The sequence below is a fragment of the Cibotium barometz genome, chromosome 2 (genome assembly GCF_041138505.1).
Source record: "Cibotium barometz isolate CiBa-2024 chromosome 2, ASM4113850v1, whole genome shotgun sequence".
In the NCBI taxonomy this organism is placed as follows: domain Eukaryota; kingdom Viridiplantae; phylum Streptophyta; class Polypodiopsida; order Cyatheales; family Cibotiaceae; genus Cibotium; species Cibotium barometz.
This window is the reverse complement of record NC_141047.1, coordinates 15130758-15153239: the sequence shown is the minus strand read 5'-3', so window position 1 is coordinate 15153239 and position 22482 is coordinate 15130758. Positions and strand designations below refer to the sequence as shown.

At 44.7% G+C, this 22482-nt stretch overlaps 1 protein-coding gene across 1 annotated transcript in view; it reads left to right on the top strand.

Moving 5' to 3' along the window:
- Positions 1-22424, top strand: part of LOC147640698 (COP9 signalosome complex subunit 8-like) — a 61889-nt gene extending 39465 nt beyond the window's left edge. Inside the window, exons 4-5 of the mRNA XM_086814302.1 lie at positions 21305-21412; positions 22021-22424. Of these exons, the coding sequence (XP_086670428.1) occupies positions 21305-21412; positions 22021-22160 (248 nt within the window). The 3' untranslated portion in view covers positions 22161-22424. The remainder of the gene's footprint in view (positions 1-21304; positions 21413-22020) is intronic.
- The last annotated feature ends 58 nt before the right edge of the window (positions 22425-22482 follow it).

Here is a 22482-nt window from a genome sequence, read left to right as displayed (position 1 = left end):
AGGCGCAAAATGCTGGCGAAAGAGAGCACGCGGATTTCTAAACCCTGGAAAAAATAACACCTTGGAAACGCCGTTTCCGTTTCTGGAAACGTTTCCGAAACGTTTCCACGTTTCGGTGGGCCAGAAACGGCGTTTCTGGAAACTATGCTCGGAAGGCCAAATAGATACATTCCCTTCCTCTTAAAGCGCAGCTATCCTCAACTACGGAATACAAGTGTTCCAAGTACATCAAGTGCATCCATATGTTTCAAATATTTCCTAGTACTAGCCTTGTCGGTGGTGAGTTTGTGCATCTGGTCTTTCCCCATATCTGTAGTGTCTAGTGCTCATCTGGCAACATCTCTATGCCTTATCTTTGACCAATGTCTTTGTTGTTGATGGTACGTCTTCATGGCCTGTCACATGTGTTAGATGAAATAAATGCATACTTACCTTCTGCAAAAACTAGACAGAAGCTAGTCAACAAACAAGTATGCATCATTCGCGTCTACTAGGTATTCTAGGTACTGGCCAGGTAGTCTAGAGCCCAGTGCACAAGTAATGATCCTCCTGTTCATGGATTTTTCTATCTGGTTTCATCGAAAACCATACTAAGCTATTTGGCTCCCGAGGAAAACCGCTCAGACTATCCCTCAAGGCCATCTGGTCACTAGGACCGCTCGAGAATTCATCAATAGTCATCTGGGCCATTTGAATGCATTGACCGCCCGACTATGAAATCCAATAGTCATCTCGGCCATATACTCACTAGAACCGCCCGACTGTGAAGTCCAAGAAATCTGGCATCGTTGTTGTTCAATGGGTCATCTGGCATTGTTACCTCCTATATACAAATCTTGCTCCTTCAGCTATCGGGCATTGTTGCCACCCAAACTAGAGCATGTCCAGGTAACCATTATATAAGCAAAATAATGATCAATTCTAGTCCAATATATATACAATGAAGAGAACTAGAGGTACAATCCCTCCCTCTTAAATCTATCTTGATCACAAGTGTCACCATTTGGCCACCCATTTGGTCCATCTCCATTTTTGGTGCCACTTCTATGGAATTGTCACTCCAAAGAGCGGCCAAATTTGTGCCATGTTCCTATGAGGCGAGGTTGGTGTCTCATGTGAAAGGGCCAGCTACTTTGTGTCACATGGATGGGAGCTAGTCTTGTGCCACCCATGTGTGACCAGGATTGTGTCATATGGATGGGAGCCTGTATCGTGCCACCCGTGTATGACCAGGACGGTATCGATTGTCACTCCATGGAAGGACCTGTGTTTGTACCGCATCTTGCCTATGGGATTGGCACTCCATAGGAAGGCCAGGGTTTACATTCTGTCACGCCAGATTCGTGTCCGACGAGAATATCTTGTACAAGTTTCATGAAAGGGAGATTTTGTCCATTACATGTGCACGTGCATCTATCTTTGCATGTCTGAAACTGTTTTCGCGTGACTTGTATTTGTGTATTTGCGTGCTATAATGTGCCACTTATTGGGCGGGGATGCCTGCCAGTGAGCCGTGAAGCTTGCCTTGTCTTCTGACATGTTTCGTTGCATGTGAACAGGTGGTAAGTATGGCGTATTCATTTATTTTAAATGTTGCTATTCTAACGTTTGTATTTATAAGGCTATGTGTTCACACTCATTAAAACTATTAACCAGGGACAATAATAGATGTGGGTGCCAAAAATCCAATTGAAGTAAGCCGTGTACTTGCCATGAAGAACACACAAATTTGACTGGATGGAGGCCACATAAGGTGAAGACATGAAGGCAAGAGCCTTGGCCAGCCCGAAACTCTCTATCTACTGCCAACGTGCTGAAGCAAAAAGTCTGACGCTCTTCCTCGTGGCCGGCGTGCAAAAACGGAACTCGTACACTATCTCTCTCTTCCAACTGACTAAAGGAAGGGGGACTAAAGCCTTCTCTCTCTTCCAGCCGATTGAAGGAAGGTCCTCGATTCCCTCTTCATCCAGTGAACTCAAGCATTCAACTTGCTCTCTCTCTCTCTCTCTCTCTCTCTCTCTCTCTCTCTCTCTACGGTGGACTACACCAAGACCCGACTTTCTCTCTCTCTCTCTCTCTCTCAGCCCTTGTGCAACAGGGTTACTACTCCGTACATGTACCTGCCCGAATTTGACTGTACCTAATCTGTACCAGCTTGTAGGCTGCACTGTAGTACTCTCCACGTGGAATCACAACAGTTCACACCGTAGAATATCTAGCAAGATTTATTTGGTGCAAATTAAATCTCTCTACTCTCTTTTATAGAGCTTCTTTTGCAAATGTTTCTTCTCTCTCTCTCTCTCTCTAGGATTCTGTGAGATTCTATGTCCCTGTGCCCATAGATTCATAGAGCACATGTCACCGTGCCTCGTGAAACACCTTTGGTTGCTCATGAAGCTCGTGCAGAGAGGGTTGTCCGGTTGGATAAAGGGAAGAGGAAGAGGGAAGAGACATTGCATCATTCAGGGAGGTCACATGCCAAAAAATCTCAAGGAGTTTAAGGCAGGTGATAAGTTTGTCAAGTTTGATGCCTTTCATGGAGAATATGATGCATCTAAGGTGCTAGCATTTGTGGCACAATTTGACATTGCTTTTAGTGATGAGGACTTCACCGAGAAGTCTAAAGTCTGCCATGCAAGCATGTTCTTGAAGGGGACAGCCGCACAATGGTGGATCACCAAAAAGACCACCAAAGATCCCATTTGCACTTAAAAAAAGTTCAAGGACAGGTTTTATGCCCAATTTTTGCCTCCAAATGCGGAGCAAACTCTCACACAAAAGTGGGATAGACTTGAGTAGAAAGACAATGAGAATGTGCAACAATATGTGAACAAGTACTGGAAGGTATCGCTTGAGGTTACTTCCTTTATGCATCTTTCCGAAGATGAGAAGAAAAGGAAGTTTCGCTCCGGTTTGCGACCAACCTACCATTCGGGCATTGAATTGCACCTGAAACACACCCTTCAGTAGCTCATAGCATCTGATCTTGCTACGGAGCAATTGGTGCTTACAATTAAGCAAGATAATGGGGGTTCTAAGGGCAAAGAGAGGGCTGCCTCAATCTGCAAAAAGGTGGACAGCCACCTAAAAAGAACTTTTGGGAAGCCCAAAAGGGAGGTAAAGCAAAAAATACCTCATCTAAGGACAATGGGCCAAAGAAGAACAAGTTTGGCTTGACTCCAAAGCAAAGGGAGCAATATGCAAAAGACGGGAAATGCTTTTCTTGTGGTAGCAAAGAGCACATGTTTAGGCAATGCCCAAACCGCAAGCAAGAGCAAGAGGCCAAGCAACCTAAGGTTAATGTGTATGTTGTTCCCGATGTGCAAGGTACCACTTAGCATGATGGCAAAGAGAGGGTGCTATATAAAGCTTGGGGGCAAATCAAGGATCAGCCCCCCGCGTTGTTTATGTTTGATGATTGTGCAATAGATAACTTTATCTCTACACAAATGGCAGCCGCCTTGGGCATAGAGATTGGGGACATGGGACCCTTGTCACGTACACGCCTTTGCCATGGCTAATCCTGTGCAGGAACTATCTTAATCCGTGACTAATCAGTAGTTTAGTCCGTCATGAGTCATCAGTATCTTAGTTAGAAGCATCAGTAGTGTCACATCAGCATGGTCAACATGATCACCATCAGCAGCAGTGGCCGTACATCATTATGCATCACCATCCAGCATGGAAGGTCACAAGGACATGTTGGCTGGCAGCAAACAACTGTCGGCTGGCTGCATGGGCCTTGTGATAGTAGTCGGTCAAGGGGCTACAGGTTGGCAGCACGTGTGGGCAGGAACAGACAAAAGCACAGCAAAGAAGGCATTATTTTCAGCATTCTCTCCCACGACTTGCTGGCCGACAGCATGCATTTTGGCCGACTGGACCCTCAGTATCATATATAAGCAATGTAGTCATTTTCGGCAGAAGACAAGTTAGTTCATCATCATTTTCATCATGACAAGTAGTAGAGCATAAGCAAAAGTGTAAGGGCTGACCACAAGCCCTAAATCATGTACAAGCCTCAGTAACCTTTTTGTACCATAGTAATACAAGAAAAGCACTAATCTCTCTCTTCTTCTCTCTCCTCTCTATCTTAATCTAAGTGAATTAGCATTAATGTTCTTAAGTATGCTTAGGGTTGTGGATCAATGCAGCAAGGCTTCCGCGCATGCAACATTGGTATCATAGCATTTAGGCTCAGCCCACTAAGCTTTGTCCCAAGGAAGGTGTACAATTCTAGCAGAAAGGATGCAACAGGGTAGTAGATGGAGTGGTCTGCAAAACAGGCAAAGCTAGAGGATGCAATCCCTAAGGGTAGGTACGCAGACCCAGTACCTCAATAAGCTCTCAGATCAGTTCCGAAGGCCTAGCAATAGGCATGATCAATTCCGGCAGGTGGCCCACCGCTGTGTCAAGGTTAAGGGAAAGCAAGCATGGGGACAGCAGTGAACAGATGCTCAGTTCTTCATCAAAGACTTGGAAGGCGAGATCAGGAGTGATGTTGTTTAGACCAAAAATATCAGTCAGTAGCAGCCAAAGTCAGCAGTAGTCAAAGTCAGTAAGCAGTAGTAGTTTAAAGTTCAGTAGAAGTCCAGGGAGGAAGGAGAACAGGGTCTCCACCTCGTCATCAAGTTTAGCAGAAGTGAATGTCACGTGCATGCTTGTGCCATGGCTAATCCTGTGCAGGAACTGTCTTAATCCCTGACTAATCAGTAGTTCAATCCTTCATCAGCCATCAGTATCTTAGTTAGAAGCATCAGGAGTATCACATCAGCATGGTCAACATGATCATCATCAATAGCAACGGCAGTACATCATTATGCATTATCATCTAGCATGAGAGGTCACAAGGACTTGTCGGCTGGCAACAAACATCTGTCAGCTGGCTGCAGGGGCCTTGTGATAGCAGTCGGTCAAGGGGCTACAGGTTGGCAGCACATGTGGGCAGGACAATACAAAAGCGCAGCAAAGAAGGCATTATTTTCAGCATTTTTTCCCATGACTTGCTGGCCGACAGCATATAAGCAATGCAGTCATTTTTAGCAGAAGACAAGTTAGTTCATCATTGTTTTCATCATGACAAGTAGTAGAGCATAAGCAAAAGGGCCAAGGGTCAGCCCATTGGTTGACCACAGGCCCTAAAACATGTACAAGCCTCAGTAACCTTTTTGTACCATAGTAATACAAGAAAAGCTAAGCACTAATCTCTCTCCTCTCTATCTTAATCTAAGTTAATTAGCATTAATGTTCTTAAGTATGCTTAGGGCTGTGGATTAGTACAGCAAGGCTTCCACACATGCAACAACCCTACCTAGATTGAGGGAGAGGCCGCCTTTGTTGGCAAGGAGGTGCAAGTTACTGCTCTTATTGGGAAGTTGTGCATACATATACAGGGTTATCTAGATCATGAGCACTTCTTGATTGTTGCTTTGAATGGATGTGATGTACTGCTTAGTAAGCCATGGCATCATCGCCTTGAGCCTCGCAAAGAGTACAAAACAAACAGGATCACTTTTATGCATAAAGGCCGCATGTATGTCATTGATGCTAGCAAAGAGGGGGATTCCATTCAAGCTTTGGAAATGGGGGATTATCCTAGAATACAAAGGACCACACTCCTAAAATTTAGGAGAGTTGCTATTTTTGGCCCGCCTCCGATGGAAATTCTATTCACGTTATTACATCTAGAATTGAGCAGATACCAAGAGTCGGCAAAGTGCCTATGACAGAATGTCTACTAGTTGGGATATTTTTAGAGGTAAAGATTATGGGAGAACCCATCTCTTAGATTGGGACATGTGGCAAGAAAGTGGATCAAAGTGAGACAAGTGGCCTCACACTTGTCAAAAAGTGGATCAAAGTGAGACAAGTGGCCTCACACTTGTCACTCCAGCTATTGTGTGGCTCTCCACTTGTCATCATAGCCTTCTCTTTCCATTTTCACTCATGGGAGTCCCAAATCTATAAATTGGCCCTCTCTCTTCATTAATGGAGGCTCTCACTAGCCTCTACCACCGTTATAGGCTGCCCTAATGATGGCTACTCTCTTTCTCTCTCTCTTGAAGGCTGCCCATGAAGAATACCGGTTGTTGGGGAGTGTTTTGGAGGCTTCCATTGTGAAGAAATACTAAAGGCAAGGATATCTAATCATTTATTATGATTTCTAGCCATTGTACTTGTTGTACCAGCCCTTGTACTTGCTGTACCAACCACTACTGGCTGTACAAGTCCTTGTACCTGCTGTACCAGCCACTGTACTGGTTGTACCAAGCCTTGTACTTCTTGTACCTGCTGTACGAGTCCCTGTAACGGTTGTACCAGCCCTTGTATTGGCTGTACCAGCTACTGTACCTATTGTACTGGCTGAATGGAGAGCTGAACTTGTTGTACTAGCTCTATTGTATGAAGACTCGTGGTTTTTTGGGACGAATCAGTACCCACACGGAGGTATATGGATTATATTATTGGCTGGGCATTTCTACAGCCTATGTTCCGGCTTGGTTGCCTCGTGTTGGGCTATGTTATGGCATTTGTATATGGATAATTCGGCATCTCCCGTGGGGAGAGTAAGGCCCTCAAAGCTTGTACATGATATTATTCTCCTTGGTGATAAAATACTCCAAGGGGGGGGGGGGGGGGGGGGGGGGGTCGGCCCATTCCGGCCTCTATGTGGTGTCACATGTGCAAGCTCCATTTTCAGCATTTGTGGATGTTTTGTCCAGCTTTTATGTTTCATGCAAAGTGATGATGGATATGTGTTAAGGCTGTGGCCATGTTTAAATGTTTTAATATGCATTTTGATGGTATCAACAAGTGTGTCAAAGGCCCTAGTCCCCCGGGCACCGTCGCGAGTTACATGGGTATCAGAGCATAGGCTTTCTTGGAAGCGGAGGCTTCCTTCTATCAATAAGGAAGAGAAAAGATCTCAAGTGGGGACCACACTTACGATCATTGCTATTAAGCATAGCCAGCCACTTCATAGCCTATGAAGCAAGAGCATGAGCAAAATAGACAGCTTGGTCTAAGGATTTATGAATTCACAAAATTTATCTTGGAAGTATGGAGTTGGCTTTATGTGCACACATTTAGCACTCTTTCCATATGGATATTGTGGATTATATTATCAAGCCTACATGCAAGCTATATGGAGATATATCTCAGGATATCTTAAGGATATGGTGATGAGATATTTCTTTTGGCTTCATGACCAACTTGGCAAAGAAAAGCTAAGTATACTTTAAGTTTGCAAAGTTGGTGCTTTGGCTATTTACTATGAAGTGCTTTTGATGTTTTCTAACCCTTGTATAGCCGTGCAAAGAGAAAGGTGTTATTGGTTGCCTTGAGATGGTTTCAAGGAAACATTGTTTATTGCTCCCTTTATTGGGATGGATTATATCTATGGCGATTTCTTTCTTGGACAAGATTTATATAGATGTTGGGCTTCACAAGCAATTTCTATGGACGAATCTGTCCGAGTTTATAGAGAAGAAATCTTTGGATATCTCATGGATATGATGCTTTTATGGATAAAGTCCACCTCTACTCCAAGGTGTGTGGTTAGCACGGAGTATGTGGTAAGAGTTATGGTATACAAGGATTATGGTGTACAGGTCCATGGATTCCTGGACTTCTTTTCTAGGGATTTGGATCTATCCTCACGTTTATGGATTATTCTTTTTGGCTCCTTTTATTTGGGATGCATTGGACTTGTGAAACTCATGGCTCACATACCCTGTGTAGTACTCTTGAGAGGGTAGTGTCGAGCACAACATACCGTGTGTAGTGTTCTCTTGTCCTACGTGCTCTCTTGAAGATTGTTTCTACCAGATCTGGGTGGAACAATAGAGAGCAAATGGAAGGGAACATGGGCACTTGAGAGGGTAGTGTCGAGCACAACATACCGTGTAGTGTTCTCTTGTCCTACGTGCTCTCTTGAAGATTGTTTCTACCATATCTGGGTGGAATAATAGAGAGCAGATGGAAGAGAACATGGGCACTTGAGAGAGAAGTGTGAGTTGGTGGCGGAAATGCCTACAAACTATTGGTGGCCGAAATGCCTATAAACTATGTATAGTAGAAATTCTTATGGAACACGAGGCTATCTATGCCTGCGAGTGATTGTTTTATCTTGTTACTTGAGCCTACCTCTCATCCTAGGTGTGTGGTCAGAGTACCAACACGGAGTGCAAGTGGTAAAGTGGACATGACGCCTAGTTGGCACGGGACTTATGTCTATGCTAAGGGTCATGTGGACCGATGCCTTGTTGGCAGGAGACTTATTTTGTCTCGTCCATTTACTTGGGACATGGATTATGATATCTGGACTTATGGGACTGTTTTGTCTTGTCCATTTATTTGGGACATGGATTTATTTATTTTTAAGCCATATTAGAATCACTATCTCCCCATACAGAGGCCAAGAGGTTTATTGTTCATCTCACCATGCATGTGGATTCATGTTGGGATTGTGAGAGGGCAATTCAATGAACACCATACACGTGGATTTGTGTTGTGATTGTGGAGTGAGTGTTTCATTGTTTCGACACCATGCTTGTTGATCAGAGTTGGGATTGTATGGGAGAACATAGGAACTGTTGGGATTGGGAGAAAGGATTGCCAGACTATGGAGAACCAGCTTTTCTGTCACCATGGTTTGTGCTCTTGAATGGCACTAGCTTGTGTGCATAGCACATGTTTTTGTGTGAGGCACTAGTTTCTTCTGCAGGGCACTTATTTAAGTGTCTTAGCACTTGGTTGGTGATGATTTTCATTGGCATATGATTATCTCATTGATATTGGTGATTGAGACACAATTGGCTCTTGTGCCTATGTCTAGCATATCTTCCATGGAATTCTTGCCCATTTATTTTGGGACATGATTTTGATATTGGTATTATGGAGACTTATTTAGTCTCACCCATTTCTTTGGGACATGGATTCTTCAGTTATATTGGATTTTTGAGACCGTCTTGTCTCGCCCACTTATGGGACATGATTATATCTTGAATATATGGCTTGAAGCTTAAAGTTGCGGACAACTTTTAAGAAGCTGAGGAGGATGTCACCAGCCTGGACATTTCCCAGTATGAAAGGGGTCTGGTGCACTTCAGAATGTCTAAATATTTGGAAAGTACAAGCTTTGGCAATGGGGGATTATCCTAGAATACAAAGGACCACACTCCCAAAATTTAGGAGAGCTGCTATTTTTGGCCCGTCTCCGATGGAAATTCTGTTCGCGTCATTACATCTGGAATTGAGTAGATACCAAGAGTTGGCAAAGTGCCTATGATAGAATGTCTACTAGTTTGGATATTTTTAGAGGTAAAGATTATGGGAGAACCCATCTCTTAGATTGGGACATGTGGCAAGAAAGTGGATCAAAGTGAGACAAGTGGCCTCACACTTGCCAGAAAGTGGATCAAAGTGAGACAAGTGGCCTCACACTTGTCACTTCAGCTATTGTGTGGCTCTCCACTTGTCATCATAGTCTTCTCTTTCCATTTTCACTCATGGGAGCCCCAAATCTATAAATTGGAGCCCTCTCTCTTCATTAATGGAGCCTCTCTTGTTGCACACTAGCCTCTACCACCGTTACAGGCTGCCCTAATGATGGCTACTCTCTTTCTCTCTCTTCAAGGTTGCCCATGAAGAATACCGGCTGTTGGGGACTGTTTTGGAGGCTTCCATCGCGAAGAAATACTGAAGGCAAGGGTATGTTGTACCAGACCTTGTACTTGCTGTACCAGCCACTACTGGCTGTACAAGTCCTTGTACTTGTTGTACCAGCCACTGTACTGGCTGTACCAGTCCTTGTACTTGTTGTACTAGCCACTGTACTAGCTGTACCAGCCCCTGTTCTAGCTGTACCAGCCACTGTACCTATTGTACTGGCTGAATGGAGAGGTGAACCTGTTGTACTAGCTATATTATTGGCTCGACGTTTCTACAGCCTATGTTCCGGCTTGGTTGCCTCGTGTTGGGCTGTGTTATGGCATTTGTATATGGATAATCCGGCATCTCCCGTGGGGAGAGTAAGGCCCTCAAAGCTTGTACATGATATTATTCTCCTTGGGTAATAAAATACTCCAAGGGGGGGGGGCGGGGGGGTCGGCCCATTCCAGCCTCTATGTGGTGTCACATGTGCAAGCTCCATTTTCAGCATTTGTGGATGTTTTGTCCAGCGTTTATGTTTCATGCAAAGTGATGATGGATATGTGTTAAGGCTATGGCCATGTTTAAATGTTTTAATATGCATTGATGGTATCAACAAGTGTGTCAAAGGCCCTAGTCCCTCGGGCACTACCGCGAGTTACACAGATGTTTGTCCAGGAGGCCATATGTGGCTGCTGTTTCAGTATCCTCACATGGGGATTCGACTGCCATGCGTGACTTGTACCATTTGGATGCTGATTTTTGTCATATTTGAGCTGATTTGATGGCTGGTCACACACGTGCCTCTTATGTGATCAAAGAGTGTTATCTCATGAAGGATAATTGCTTGTGTGGTGAAGCATATGTATCCAAAGGTTATGGAGGAGTGTCACGCTTCACCTTATGCTAGTCATAGAGGTATTCTACCTACGACATGCATGATAGAGGGATACTTCTTTTGGCCAAACATGCGTAAAGACATTGAGGCTTATATACGCGCATGTATTACTTGCGAAAAGGTGAAATTTGATAGGCAAAAGCTTCCAGGTTTGCTTCAGCCTTTGCCTATTCCCTTGCAGCAATAGGAAAGCATTAATATGAACTTCATTATGGACTTGCCTAAATCCCTGCAAGGGAATGATGCTATTTGGACCATTGTGGACAGGTTTAGCAAGCAAGCTCACTTCTTGCCAGTCAAGAAAACCATTAAAGCTGATCATATGGTGAAGCTTTTTCTTCCTCAGATATTTAAGCATCATGGTATGCCAAAGTCCATGGTTGGGGATAGAGATCCCAGGACTACGAGCCTCTTTTAGAAGGCTCTATTTGACAACATGGGCACTAAGCTTGAGTTCTCATCTGCCTATCACCCGCAAACGGATGGTCAGAGTGAGGTTGCAAATTCTGCTATGTTTAAATGTTGTTATTCTAACCTTTGTATTTATAAGGCTATGTGTTCACACTCATTAAAACTATCAACCATGGGCAATAATAGATGTGGGTGCCAAAAATCCATTTGAAGTAAGCCGTGTGCTTACCATAAATTACACACAAATTTGACTGGATGGAGGCCACGTAAGGTGAAGACGTGGAGGCAAGAGCCTTGGCCAGCCCGACGCTCTCCCTCTACTGCGGACGTACTGAAGCAAAAAGTCTGACGCTATCCCTCATGGCCGGCGTGCAGAAACGGAACCCGTACACTCTCTCTTCCAACCGACTAACGGAAGGTGGACTGAAGCACCCGAATCCTTCTCTCTTCCAGCAGACTGAAGGAAGGTACCTGATTCCCTCTTCATCCAGTGGACTGAAGCATTCAACTTGCATTCTTGTATACCCTGCGCATATAGGTTGCATACTGAGCCTCTAGCAGTAGTGCTCCATCCATCACACCCCCCCACTAGCTCAGTACTTTCATAGTTTATTTCATGTTCATTTTGTCCTTTTTTTTTCCTGGACATCTAGAAGACATTGACAGTTGTACATTGATTTGTCTCATAGGTCGAGTTCGGCCTCTAGTAGACGTTAATACAGCTCTCTCTCTCTCTCTCTCTCTCTCTCTCTCTCTCTCTCTATGGTGGACTGCAACAACAAGACCCGACTTACTCTCTCTCAACCCTTGTGTAATAGGATTACCGCTCCGTACAACATGTACTTGCCCGAATCTAACTGTACCTGATTTGTACCAGCCTATAGGTTGCACTGTACTACTCCACGTGGGATGGCCACAGTTCACACCGTAGAAACGGGTTTTTCTACTCTTATCTAGCAAAATTTTTTTGATGCAAATTAAATCTCTCTACTCTCTTTTATAGATCTTCTTTTGCAAATGTTTCTTCTCTCTCTCTCTAGGATTCTATCATATCCTATGTCCCTGTGCTTGCCCTGACCGTGCTCTCAAGTTTTGAGAGCCAGTGAAGATCAGTGGACCTGGGAATTCGGAAGCAAAGCTTTCATTGGTAGTATCAGGTTTTCCTCCCTCCGCGGTGAAGCCCCCTGCCAGGAGTTAGTACAAACGTGTTTGTTGGTGCATTGTCCCGGAAGACCAGTGTAGTGCAATTGCTTAGCCCAGTGAAGGTGGGAGACAGCCTGTGACATGATCTTCATCAACAAATGGTTTTGCCACCGACAACATCTATGGTATTCGATTCATTTGTATTCACTACATATATGGATGAATTTGGCTGAAGCGCCCGTGAAACTTGTAATCATCAAATACTCCAAGAAATACAACTTGTATTGAGGGGGGGCCGGCCCTTTCTGGCCCCCAATGGTGGTGTCAAGATGTGTTTTGTTATTTTCAGATTTGTGGATGATTATGTTGTACATTAATTATCAAGGTTAAGTTATCGAAGCTTGTACACTTGTTTTCGGATTGTGGTTGGTGCAACTGCTCCTCCCTGGAGACCAACCACAATCGAAAAACAAATGCACAAACTTAGATCACTTAACCTTGATAAATAATGAATAACATAAGCGTCCACAAATCTGAAAATGTCAATGCACAACTTGACACCACCACTGGGGCTGGAAAGGGCTGACCCCCTCAATACAATATGTATTTCTTGGAATATTTGATGATTACAAATTTCAAGGGCTTATAAGCTAGACTCCTCCATTCATGGAGTGAATACAAATGAATCAAATATTATAGATGTTGTCGGTGTCGAAACCATTTGTTGATGAAGACCATGTCACAGACAGTCTCCCACAGTCACTGGGTTAAGCACCCGCACTACACTGGTCTACTGGTCTTCCGGGACCGTGCACCAACAGGCACGCCCGTACTAGCACTTGGCAGGGTTATTTACTGCGAAGGGAGGAAAACTTGGAACTCCCAATGAAAGCTTTGCTCCCTAATTCCCAGGCCCATTGACCTTCACTAGCTCTCAAAACTTGAGAGCATGGTCAGGGCAAGCACAAGGACAATAAAATCTCATAGAATCCTAGTGAGAGAGATAGTAGGTACTCTATTCACAATTCAAGGAAGAAAAATAATAATAGTAATCCACTGTATCAAACTATATGCAGCCCTTGCCTACTGGAAAAGATAGGATGTCATGACCAGCAGTTTCCCTCTCCTCTAAGACACAACCTTCACTCAAATAGGTACATATGGAGCCGGTTCACAGCATGTACATCTGGTGCAGCAGGTACTACTGTAAGCACAGTAGGTACAATAGGGTTTTCAGCAAGAGCAGCCAGTACAGTAGGCTTTACAGCAGGGCTTGCAGCAGGTACAGAAGACTGTATAGAAGGGTTTCCAACAAGTACAGCACGTATAGTAGGATTTCCAGAAAGTCCCGCGGTAATAGATAGTATTGTACCACAGCTAGGAGCTGCACGACAGTTTGAAGAGCTATGGAATGGTAGTTGACTTGCAGATGAGAAGGGATGCGCCAGCCTTACTCAAGTTCGCTTTAGCATGGCAAGTCCAAGCTAGAGAGAGAGAGAGAGAGAGAGAGAGAGAGAGAGAGAGAGAGAAAGGGAGTCGGGGTCTCGTACACCGAGAGGGAGGGAGAGAGAGAGTTTCAGCACGCCAGCAAGGAGAAAGTAAGGTTGGCGAAGTCTCATACTTCCACGTCTAAGCCTTACGTGCCCCTTCCAGCATAATTTGTGCACGACTTTTTTTTTCAAATGGGTTTTGGGCACCCACATTACTGTCCATGGCCAATAATTTAATGAATGTGAACACTTAGCCTTATAAATACAAAGGTTAGAATAACACATTAAAATAAATGAATACACTATATTTACCACCTGTTCACACGCAACAGAACATGTTAGAAAATAGGGCAAGCTTTACAGCTCACTGGCAGGCGTCCCCGCTCAGTAAGTGACACATCATAGCAGGCAAATACACAAATACAAGTCACGCGAAAATAATTTTAGACATGCAAAGATGGATGCACGTGCACATGTAATGGACAAAATCTCCCTTTCATGAAACTTGTACAAGACATTCTAGTCGGGCACAAATCTGGAACGACAGAATGTGAAAACCTTGGCCTTCCTATGGAGTAACAGTCCCATAGGCAAGATGCGATACAAACACGGATCATTCCATGGAGTGACAATCCCATGGACAAGATATCGTCTTGGTCACACATGGGTGGCACGAAATTGGTTCGCGTCCATGTGACGCCTCATGTGAACATGGCACAAATCTTGCCGCGCTATGGAGTGACAGTCCCATAGAAGTGACACCAGAAATGGAGATGAACTAAATGGGTGGCCAAATGGTGACATCCCCCTCGGCTTCTAAACAATTGACCTCAACTGAAAAGCCTTAAGATATGCCTGCAAAAGTTGAAGGTAATCAACGAAGTAATCCTCGTCAACCCACTTTGCATCAATGGGTAAATAATTTTTAAACTTCACAAGGTAACTCCTAGAAAGCTTTCTAGCTGTTAGCCTTCTCTCCTTGTGAAACAAAATTTGCTCTGGCTAGAGGATCTCCTCAAGCTCATCAACCTGTGGTGGATCTTCTGTGATAGGCTCGTTCGGATGTGGCCCCACATACTTCCGCAGAAGACTCACGTGAAAGGCATTGTGAATCTTCCAATGACTGGGTAAAGCAAGTCTGTAAGCCACTTCATTGATCTTCTCAATCACCTTGAAGAGTCCATAATACCAAGTAGAAATCTTAGGGTATGATCCCTCTCGTCTTGGTCTCTTCCGAAGCCTAGCTTTCTTTTGATCTGCCACATAACACACTAACAAATCTAACACAACGGAATTTGCAACCTCACTCTGACCATCTGTTTGCAGGTGATAGACGGATGAGAACTCAAGCTTAGTGCCCATGTTGTCAAATAGAGCCCTCCAAAAGAGGCTCATAGTCAAGGGATCTCTGTCCCCAACAATGGACTTAGGCATACCATGGTCCATGATGCTTAAATATCTGAGCAAGGAAAAGCTTCACCATATGATCGGCTTTAATGGTTTTCTAGACTGGCAAGAAGTGAGCTTGCTTGCTAAACCTATCCACAATGGTCCAAATAGCATCATTTTCATGCGGGGATCTAGGCAAATCCATAATGAAGTCCATAGTAATGCTCTCCCATGGTTGCGAGGGAATAAGCAAAGGCTGAAGCAAACCTGAAAGCTTTTGCCTATCAAATTTCACCTTCTGGCAAGTAATACATGCGTGTACGCAAACCTCAATGTCTTTACGCATGCTTGGCCAAAATAAATCTCTCTCTATCATGCGTGTCGTAGATAAAATACCTCTATGACCAGCATAAGGTGAAGCGTGACATTCCTCCATAACCTTTGGACGCATATCCTTCACCACACATAAGTAGTTATCCTTCATGCGATAACCCTCTTTGATCACATAAGCGGCATGTGTGACCAGCCATCAAATCAGCCCAAATATGGTAAAAATCAGCATCCAAATGGTATAAATCACGCATGGCAGTCAAGTCGCCATGTGAGGCTACTGAAACGGTAGCCACATATGGCCTCCTGCACAAGGCATCTGCCACTACATTCTTCTTTCCCGGAGTATGTACAATTTGAAAATGGAACATAGAAAGGAAATTTGTCATTCTCATTTGCTTCTCTGAGAGCTTTGTTTGAGATAAAAAATATCTCAAACTTTGGTGATCGGTTTTGACTATAAATTCAACCCCAAGAAGATAATGCTTCCATATTTTCAAGGCATGAATTACAGCCAAGAGCTCTTTTTCATAAATGTCCATATGGGTCTCTGTCATGTGCACAGTGTGTATCTACTGTGTGCTACACGCACGCAAGACTAGTTTCGAGGCTTGGGGAAGCTTGGAACTAGGCAGGCTGATTGACGAGTTGAGTTAGGGAAATACTAACGGGCGGGCACCCAAGTATGGACGGGCGGGCGCCCAAGTATGGACGCCCAATGACCGGCCAAGAGCCTATAAAAGGGTGGCCAAGGTTAGTTATTGGGATATAGAGAATCTCGTGAGTTTGTGAGAGCTCTATGGTCTTGGAGCCTGGATCTAGTGCAGACACGCACCTGCTTTATGCAGCCGAGGTCGGCAGCGATCTCGAGGTCCGCGAGAGCAGCTTCGTGGCGGTATGGGACGTCGCGAGGAGGAGATTGGTCGGTACGTCATCCTAGTTAGCTCAGCTCGTGGCTTGGTGGGGACAACCAAGACTGTGGGCTTGCCTACGGCTGTCATGGTTGGGAGGTGAGTTAGGTCTGCACCCCCATGTTGTTTGTTTGTTCGTTTGTTTACAGGATTCGAGTCTCGAACCAAGAACGATCACGAGGAGATCCGTGGGGATTTGACAGTGGTATTAGAGCATACCTCGTGAACGAGCAAGTCGGTAGGTAGAGAAGATGAGGTCGAAGAAAGGTATGTGTTAAAAAGCTTGTTGTTTTTTCTGTACATACTGCTGTTTTTAGATTCAGTATGTGTTGTTTTCTTCATCAAAGACACCCATGTTGATGGGAGATGGTAGATGGTAGGGTCGTTTGCTTTGCAAGGAAGAGGAGAGTTGCTTGTGTAGTCGTACGGATGAGCAAGTCGGGTGAGAAGCAGAAGACAGAAAAAGCACGATGCTTTTCTTGTTCGAACGAGAGAGAGCGCGAGAGAAGTGCTGGATCGCATATTCGCTGGCAGGTTGTGCGGTGGCGGGTGATGGTGGTTGACGTGTTGTAGGCGACACTGCAGGCGGGCGCACAGGCCTGCCAAGTCAGGCGGCCAGGCATGCGTACCCAGCCCAGGTAGCGCAGCAGCGCCTACGCCAGGCAGCCAGGCCTGCGCAGCCAGCCCAGGCAGCGCCTACGCTAGGCGGGCAGGTACCCCAGCCAGGCCAGGCAGCGTAGGCAGCCAGGCAACGCCCAGGCCAGTCCTGCGTAGCCAGCCCAGGCCCACGTGGCCTCATGGCCAGGCCTATGAGAGGATGGCGCAGACGTTGGACAGCAAGCGCAGGCAGTTCCAGCGACGGCAGCCAGCACGCCGACGGCGCTAATCTAGGAGGAAAAAAAAAAGCAAGGAAAGCACGTTTTTTTTTTTAAAGCTTTCATTTTTTTTTAGTTTAATTTTTTTTTAAAGTTTAAAAGTCATCTCCTCCAAGGTTTCAAAGGTGTTTTATTTTTTTAAAAGAAAATTGAATATATATTTCCATATATATATATATATATATATATATATATATTCAAGAAAAAAAAACACAAAAGCAAAGCAAAAGCTAAGCCTAGCTTTTGGAGATTTTTAGCTTTTGGGAAACCTTTATAAACCCCCTCTAGTGGGCTTCTTGCCACACATCTCTCAAGTTTTCAAGCTCTCAAGCTCTCAAGTTCCCTTGCACTTTCCTTGTGCAAAGATCGAATTTTCTCTCCACGTCCCCACTTCACGATGTCGACCCAAGAATCGGAGTTGGAGCCCCTTGTGGAACGCGAAGGCTTGCCGGCTACGGAAGGTACCGATGCCGATCTTTTTGACGATTCTGTGTCAAAATCAGATTTCCAAGAGTTCAAAGTAGCTCTCGAAGCTTCTTCGACGGAACGTCAGGCACAAATCGCAGCCCAGATGCAAGCTTTGCAGAACTCCATTGCTCTATTGACCACTACCCTCTCTACTTTCTCGGGTATGGATACCTTGGCTTCAGCTTTAGGCCCCAACATTACTCTGGAACCGTTCGGGAGCGAGCAAAAGTAACGCACCAAGGAGATCGTGGACACGTGGCTACACAAGTGGCAAGTTCACTTTCAGTTTCATCCATATGATGACGGAAAGAAGATCCAGTTAGCAGCAGGTTTCCTGTCCGGCAAAGCTTTGCTTTGGTGGAAGGAACTCAACCCTAAGCCAACGACTTGGGCACAATTTGAAGACGTCTTCAAGAAAGAATTCCTCAAGAAAGAGGATGATTATGATGTTGTTGTCCGGTTTTCAGCTTTGACCATGACCTCGCAGCACCTCACTTATGAGGTCTCCCTCCAGAAGTTTCGTGACTTGCAGATGAAAGCTACAAAGATGGATCTCACTACTCTTTTGGGCCATTCATTCAGCTCGTATCTATGATGAAACAATGGTCTCTTCCAAGTCGAAACCCGTTACCGAGCAGGGAAACAAGCATAAACGAAAGTTGTCTGCACCTATGGCTAACACGACAGAAGGAAAGTCTTCGGACCAACCTTCGAAGAATTCAAGTTTGACACCAGCGAAGAAAAAATGACTCCTTAGGGCTTTAAAGCTCAAGAAGGAAGGACGTTGTTTTATTTGCGAAGAAAAAGGACACATGCGTAACGAGTGCCCAAAGCAAAAGGGTACCAAGTCAAACGCAGGACCCAAGCCAAAGGCAGCTAACCAGTTGTCTTTGACAGGTACGTCAATTACTGTACTTTCTCGCCCTAGTACTTGTTCTGATTGTCTGTTCAATTCTAAAGTATTTGGCTTGCATGATCTTCTCCGAGTTTATGGAGAAGTGAATGGCCATAAAATTCACATTCTTTTAGACCCTGGCAGTTTACATAACTTTGTTAACTACAAACTTGTGCAGAAATTGAGTCTTGATACGACACTCAGCGACCATATCTATGAGGTACGCCTACCTGCGGGAAGGCAAGTTTGGGATCGCAAGGTGGAGATGCTTCCAATCCAGATTCAGGACTTAAGAGGAAGGGGAGTATGTCATGTGCACAGTGTGTATCTATCGTGTGCTACACGCACGCAAGACTAGTTCCGAGGCTTGGGGAAGCTTGGAACTAGGCAAGCTGATTGACGAGCTGAGTTAGGAAAATACTAACGGGCGGGCACCCAAGTATGGATGGGCGGGCGCCCAAGTATGGACGCCCAATGACCGGCCAAGAGCCTATAAAAGGGTGGCCAAGGTTAGTTATTGGGATATAGAGAATCTCGCGAGTTTGTGAGAGCTCTATGGTCTTGGAGCCTGGATCTAGTGCAGACACGCACCTGCTTTATGCAGCCGAGGCCGGCAGCGATCTCGAGGCCCGCGAGGGCAGCTTCGTGGCGGTATGGGACATCGCGAGGAGGAGATTGGTCGGTACGTCATCCTAGTTAGCTCAGCTCGTGGCTCGGTGGGGACAACCAAGACTGTGGGCTTGCCTACGGCTGTCATGGTTGGGAGGTGAGTTAGGTCTGCACCCCCATGTTGTTTGTTTGTTCGTTTGTTTACAGGATTCGAGTCTCGAACCAAGAACGATCACGAGGAGATCCGTGGGGATTTGACAGTCTCTGCATCATGTAATCTACGACTTTCATAGGCCACTGCATGACCCTCTTAATTTAGGACAGTCCCTATGCAATTCCCACAAGCATCACATTCCACCTTGAATGGCTTTTGTAAGTCCGGAATGATCGATACAGGCCCACATATGATAGCATCCTTGAGTTGGTAAAAGGCATCCTGCTCATCCTGGGTCCATTTAAAAGTGGCTTTCTTCTTTGTAAGATCATGTAATGGCGAGACAATCTTGGCAAAATGCCTTATGAACCTCCTATAATATGAGCATAATCCAAGGAAGCTACAAATCTCATGCATAGTATGTAACTCTGGCCATTTCCGAATGGTTTCAACCTTAGCATGATTCATTCTCACACCCTCTTTGGATACAATGTGCCCCAAATAGTGTATCTCTGAGAGAGAGAACTCACTTTTTTTGGCATTTCTAAAGAGTTTATGCTTTCGCAACTCTTCAAACACTGTGGCCAAGTGAATCCTATGCTCTTGCTCATTCTTGGAGAAAACCAAGATGGCATCAAAGAATACACCTGTGAATTTACGCGTGGCCTGAAATATCCTGTCCATCATACGGTTAAATGTTGCCGGGGCATTGGTAAGACCAAAAGGCATCACCAAAAACTCATACAATCCAAAAGCTGTCCTAAATGCGGTCTTATGGACATCTTGGGGTACCACACGAATCTGGTGATAACAGGAGCAAGACGATTGAAAGAGCTTGGAGATTATCCTCACCTTCATCAACATCATCATCAAGTGTAAGGTAATCATCATCAACATCATCTTCATCTCTTGTTGCCGCCACCGTTGGACAGTTGACCAGTGCCGCCTCTGTGCCACTATGCGCTACCCTGATCCACTGGCCACCGCCCAGCTTCTGTGCGCTAGCGTTGCCCAGCTCCATCGCCGACGCCCATAGCCACCAGCGTTGCCAGCGTTTTCCTCCAGAATCTTAGCAGGGGGAATTGGCTATTAGACTCATATATCCACCACCTTGGTGTTTGCTTTTTCGAGAAGCTTCGTGAGGATTTTCTTGAAGATTGGGTTTAGAGTTCACTGGGATTTGGACTTGGATCTGGATCTGGATTTGGTCTTGTACTTAGATTTGGACTTCGACTTGGACTTGGATATTGGATCTGGTACTAGCCCGGTGAGAGATTGTTGTGGGTCATCCCTGTGGAGTGATCGACATTAGAGATCTTGTGCCTTGACATTGACATCGACTTGGATATACCACATCGGCATATTTGTTTGCTTTTGTATTCATTGATGTATTGATCCTGGCCAGCGTGCCTGTGGATTGTTCCTGAATAAATTCCTGAAAGGGGGCGGGGCCTGTTCCCAGCTCAATGTGGTGTACAATGCAAAGTTCCCCAATCCCTTCTCTCTTTGCCCCTCTCTCTATAACTTTCTCTCTTGGACGCATGGTAGAATCTGTCACAGCACGCCCTGCTGGGCTTACATGATGTGGCTGACGGTGACCTCTCAGCCATAGTCATTAGCCCCATGCTTGATATTTTGGAGAGTGGTATACCATCTGTTGGGGGCTGACTCATGTTTCATGTTCCTGGTATTCCATGATGAGATTTCCATGGACAGTTTTGTATCACTCTAGTTTTGTTTTGTTTCTATTTTATTTTCCATTCCATGATGAGATATGCCATGGACATTATTGTATCACTTTGGTCTCATAGGCCCATTGGGTCTTTAGTAGACGTTTAATATACCTTTCTTTCTACTCTTCTCTCGTATTTTGTGTATCACATCCATCTGAAATGTTTCTAAGGGCATCACTATGGCTGCATAATGCTAGTGCTCAAGGTCCTGGCAAATCAGGGCCAGTTTGCCTGGTTTTACTGAGCTGTCTCTGTATTTATACAGCCATGTGGTCTAGGATTGGTTATTATGCTCTTTACAGAATTTTTGGAGTATTGTCTAATATCATTATGTTGTGGGATTGCAGAGGATTATCTGAGGAAAAATATGAAGTTGCTATCTACGGCTTACTCAACTATCAGTGTTAATGATGCTGCTAAATTTTTGGGGTTAACAGAGGGCGAGACCATCAAATGTAAGTTTTCATTTCTATGGATTGCCTTTTACATGTCAACATACAAAAGGTGGGGTGTTTAATGGCCTGCCTGAAAAGCCACAAGCTCCTTGGTAGAACCTAACCTTCTTAAGCTAGTTTATTCTTCCTGTCTTCTCTATATAGATAGTCGGGGTCTTTGAATGATGACTACATGTCAGTGAAGACCAACTTGATAATTAGAAAGTAGAGCACTGCTTGTGGATCCAGATCCAGATTGCCCGAAAGAGGAGCCCACTGCCCCATGGTTTAACACAAGTCAGCAGCCTCTGAGGGTGCATTCCTCATAGAGCTTGCCCACGTCAATGCCATTGACTTGTTCAGAAGGTAGCTTCTCGAGCTGCTCTATGTGGATGGTTCTCTAACCATGCATTGTTAGGGGATGACCTAGTTAGTAGTAGGGTATTATTGATGTTAACTTCATCATAGATGTTGTAACTGATGGAGGAGGGACCGGAACATGCTTTAAGAATATACTAGTGAAGTTTCTGCCATGATGTTTCTTGATTGCTTCTGGAATAATTTCATGGTTAAGGAAAATATTTGCTGTAGGTAATGTCCTGATGTTCTCCCCTTTTTTTTCCCTCCAGGCACTGCCCAAGAAGGATGGATGTTGGATCCCACTTCAAACATGCTTACTGTTCAACCTGCAATAACTGTGGCAGCCCAAAAGCTAGATTCTAGCAAGCTACAAGATTTGACAGAGTATGTCTTTCATCTTGAACATTGAAAATATGACTCTGGAAGATGGGTTCTGTTTTCCTCCCTGCTAGTAATTTTCAGATCTCCAGCATATTTAATGCAGAAATAGGCAAAGATTACTTTGTAGACTCAATATCAGCAGCAGTTATCTTGGATTTTTACTTTAAATGCTGATGGCTTGGAGAAATCTTTTATGGGCCATCAGACAGCTGACAGAGTAGGCCCTAGTTTCCAGCCTTCGCTGTTTGCTACTTAAGGCCCAATGCCATTTTTTATATTTGATGATGTTGGCTTTTGGCTGTGTCTTGACAGTGGACTAGCCAGATGGTTGTTGAATATGCATAACACTA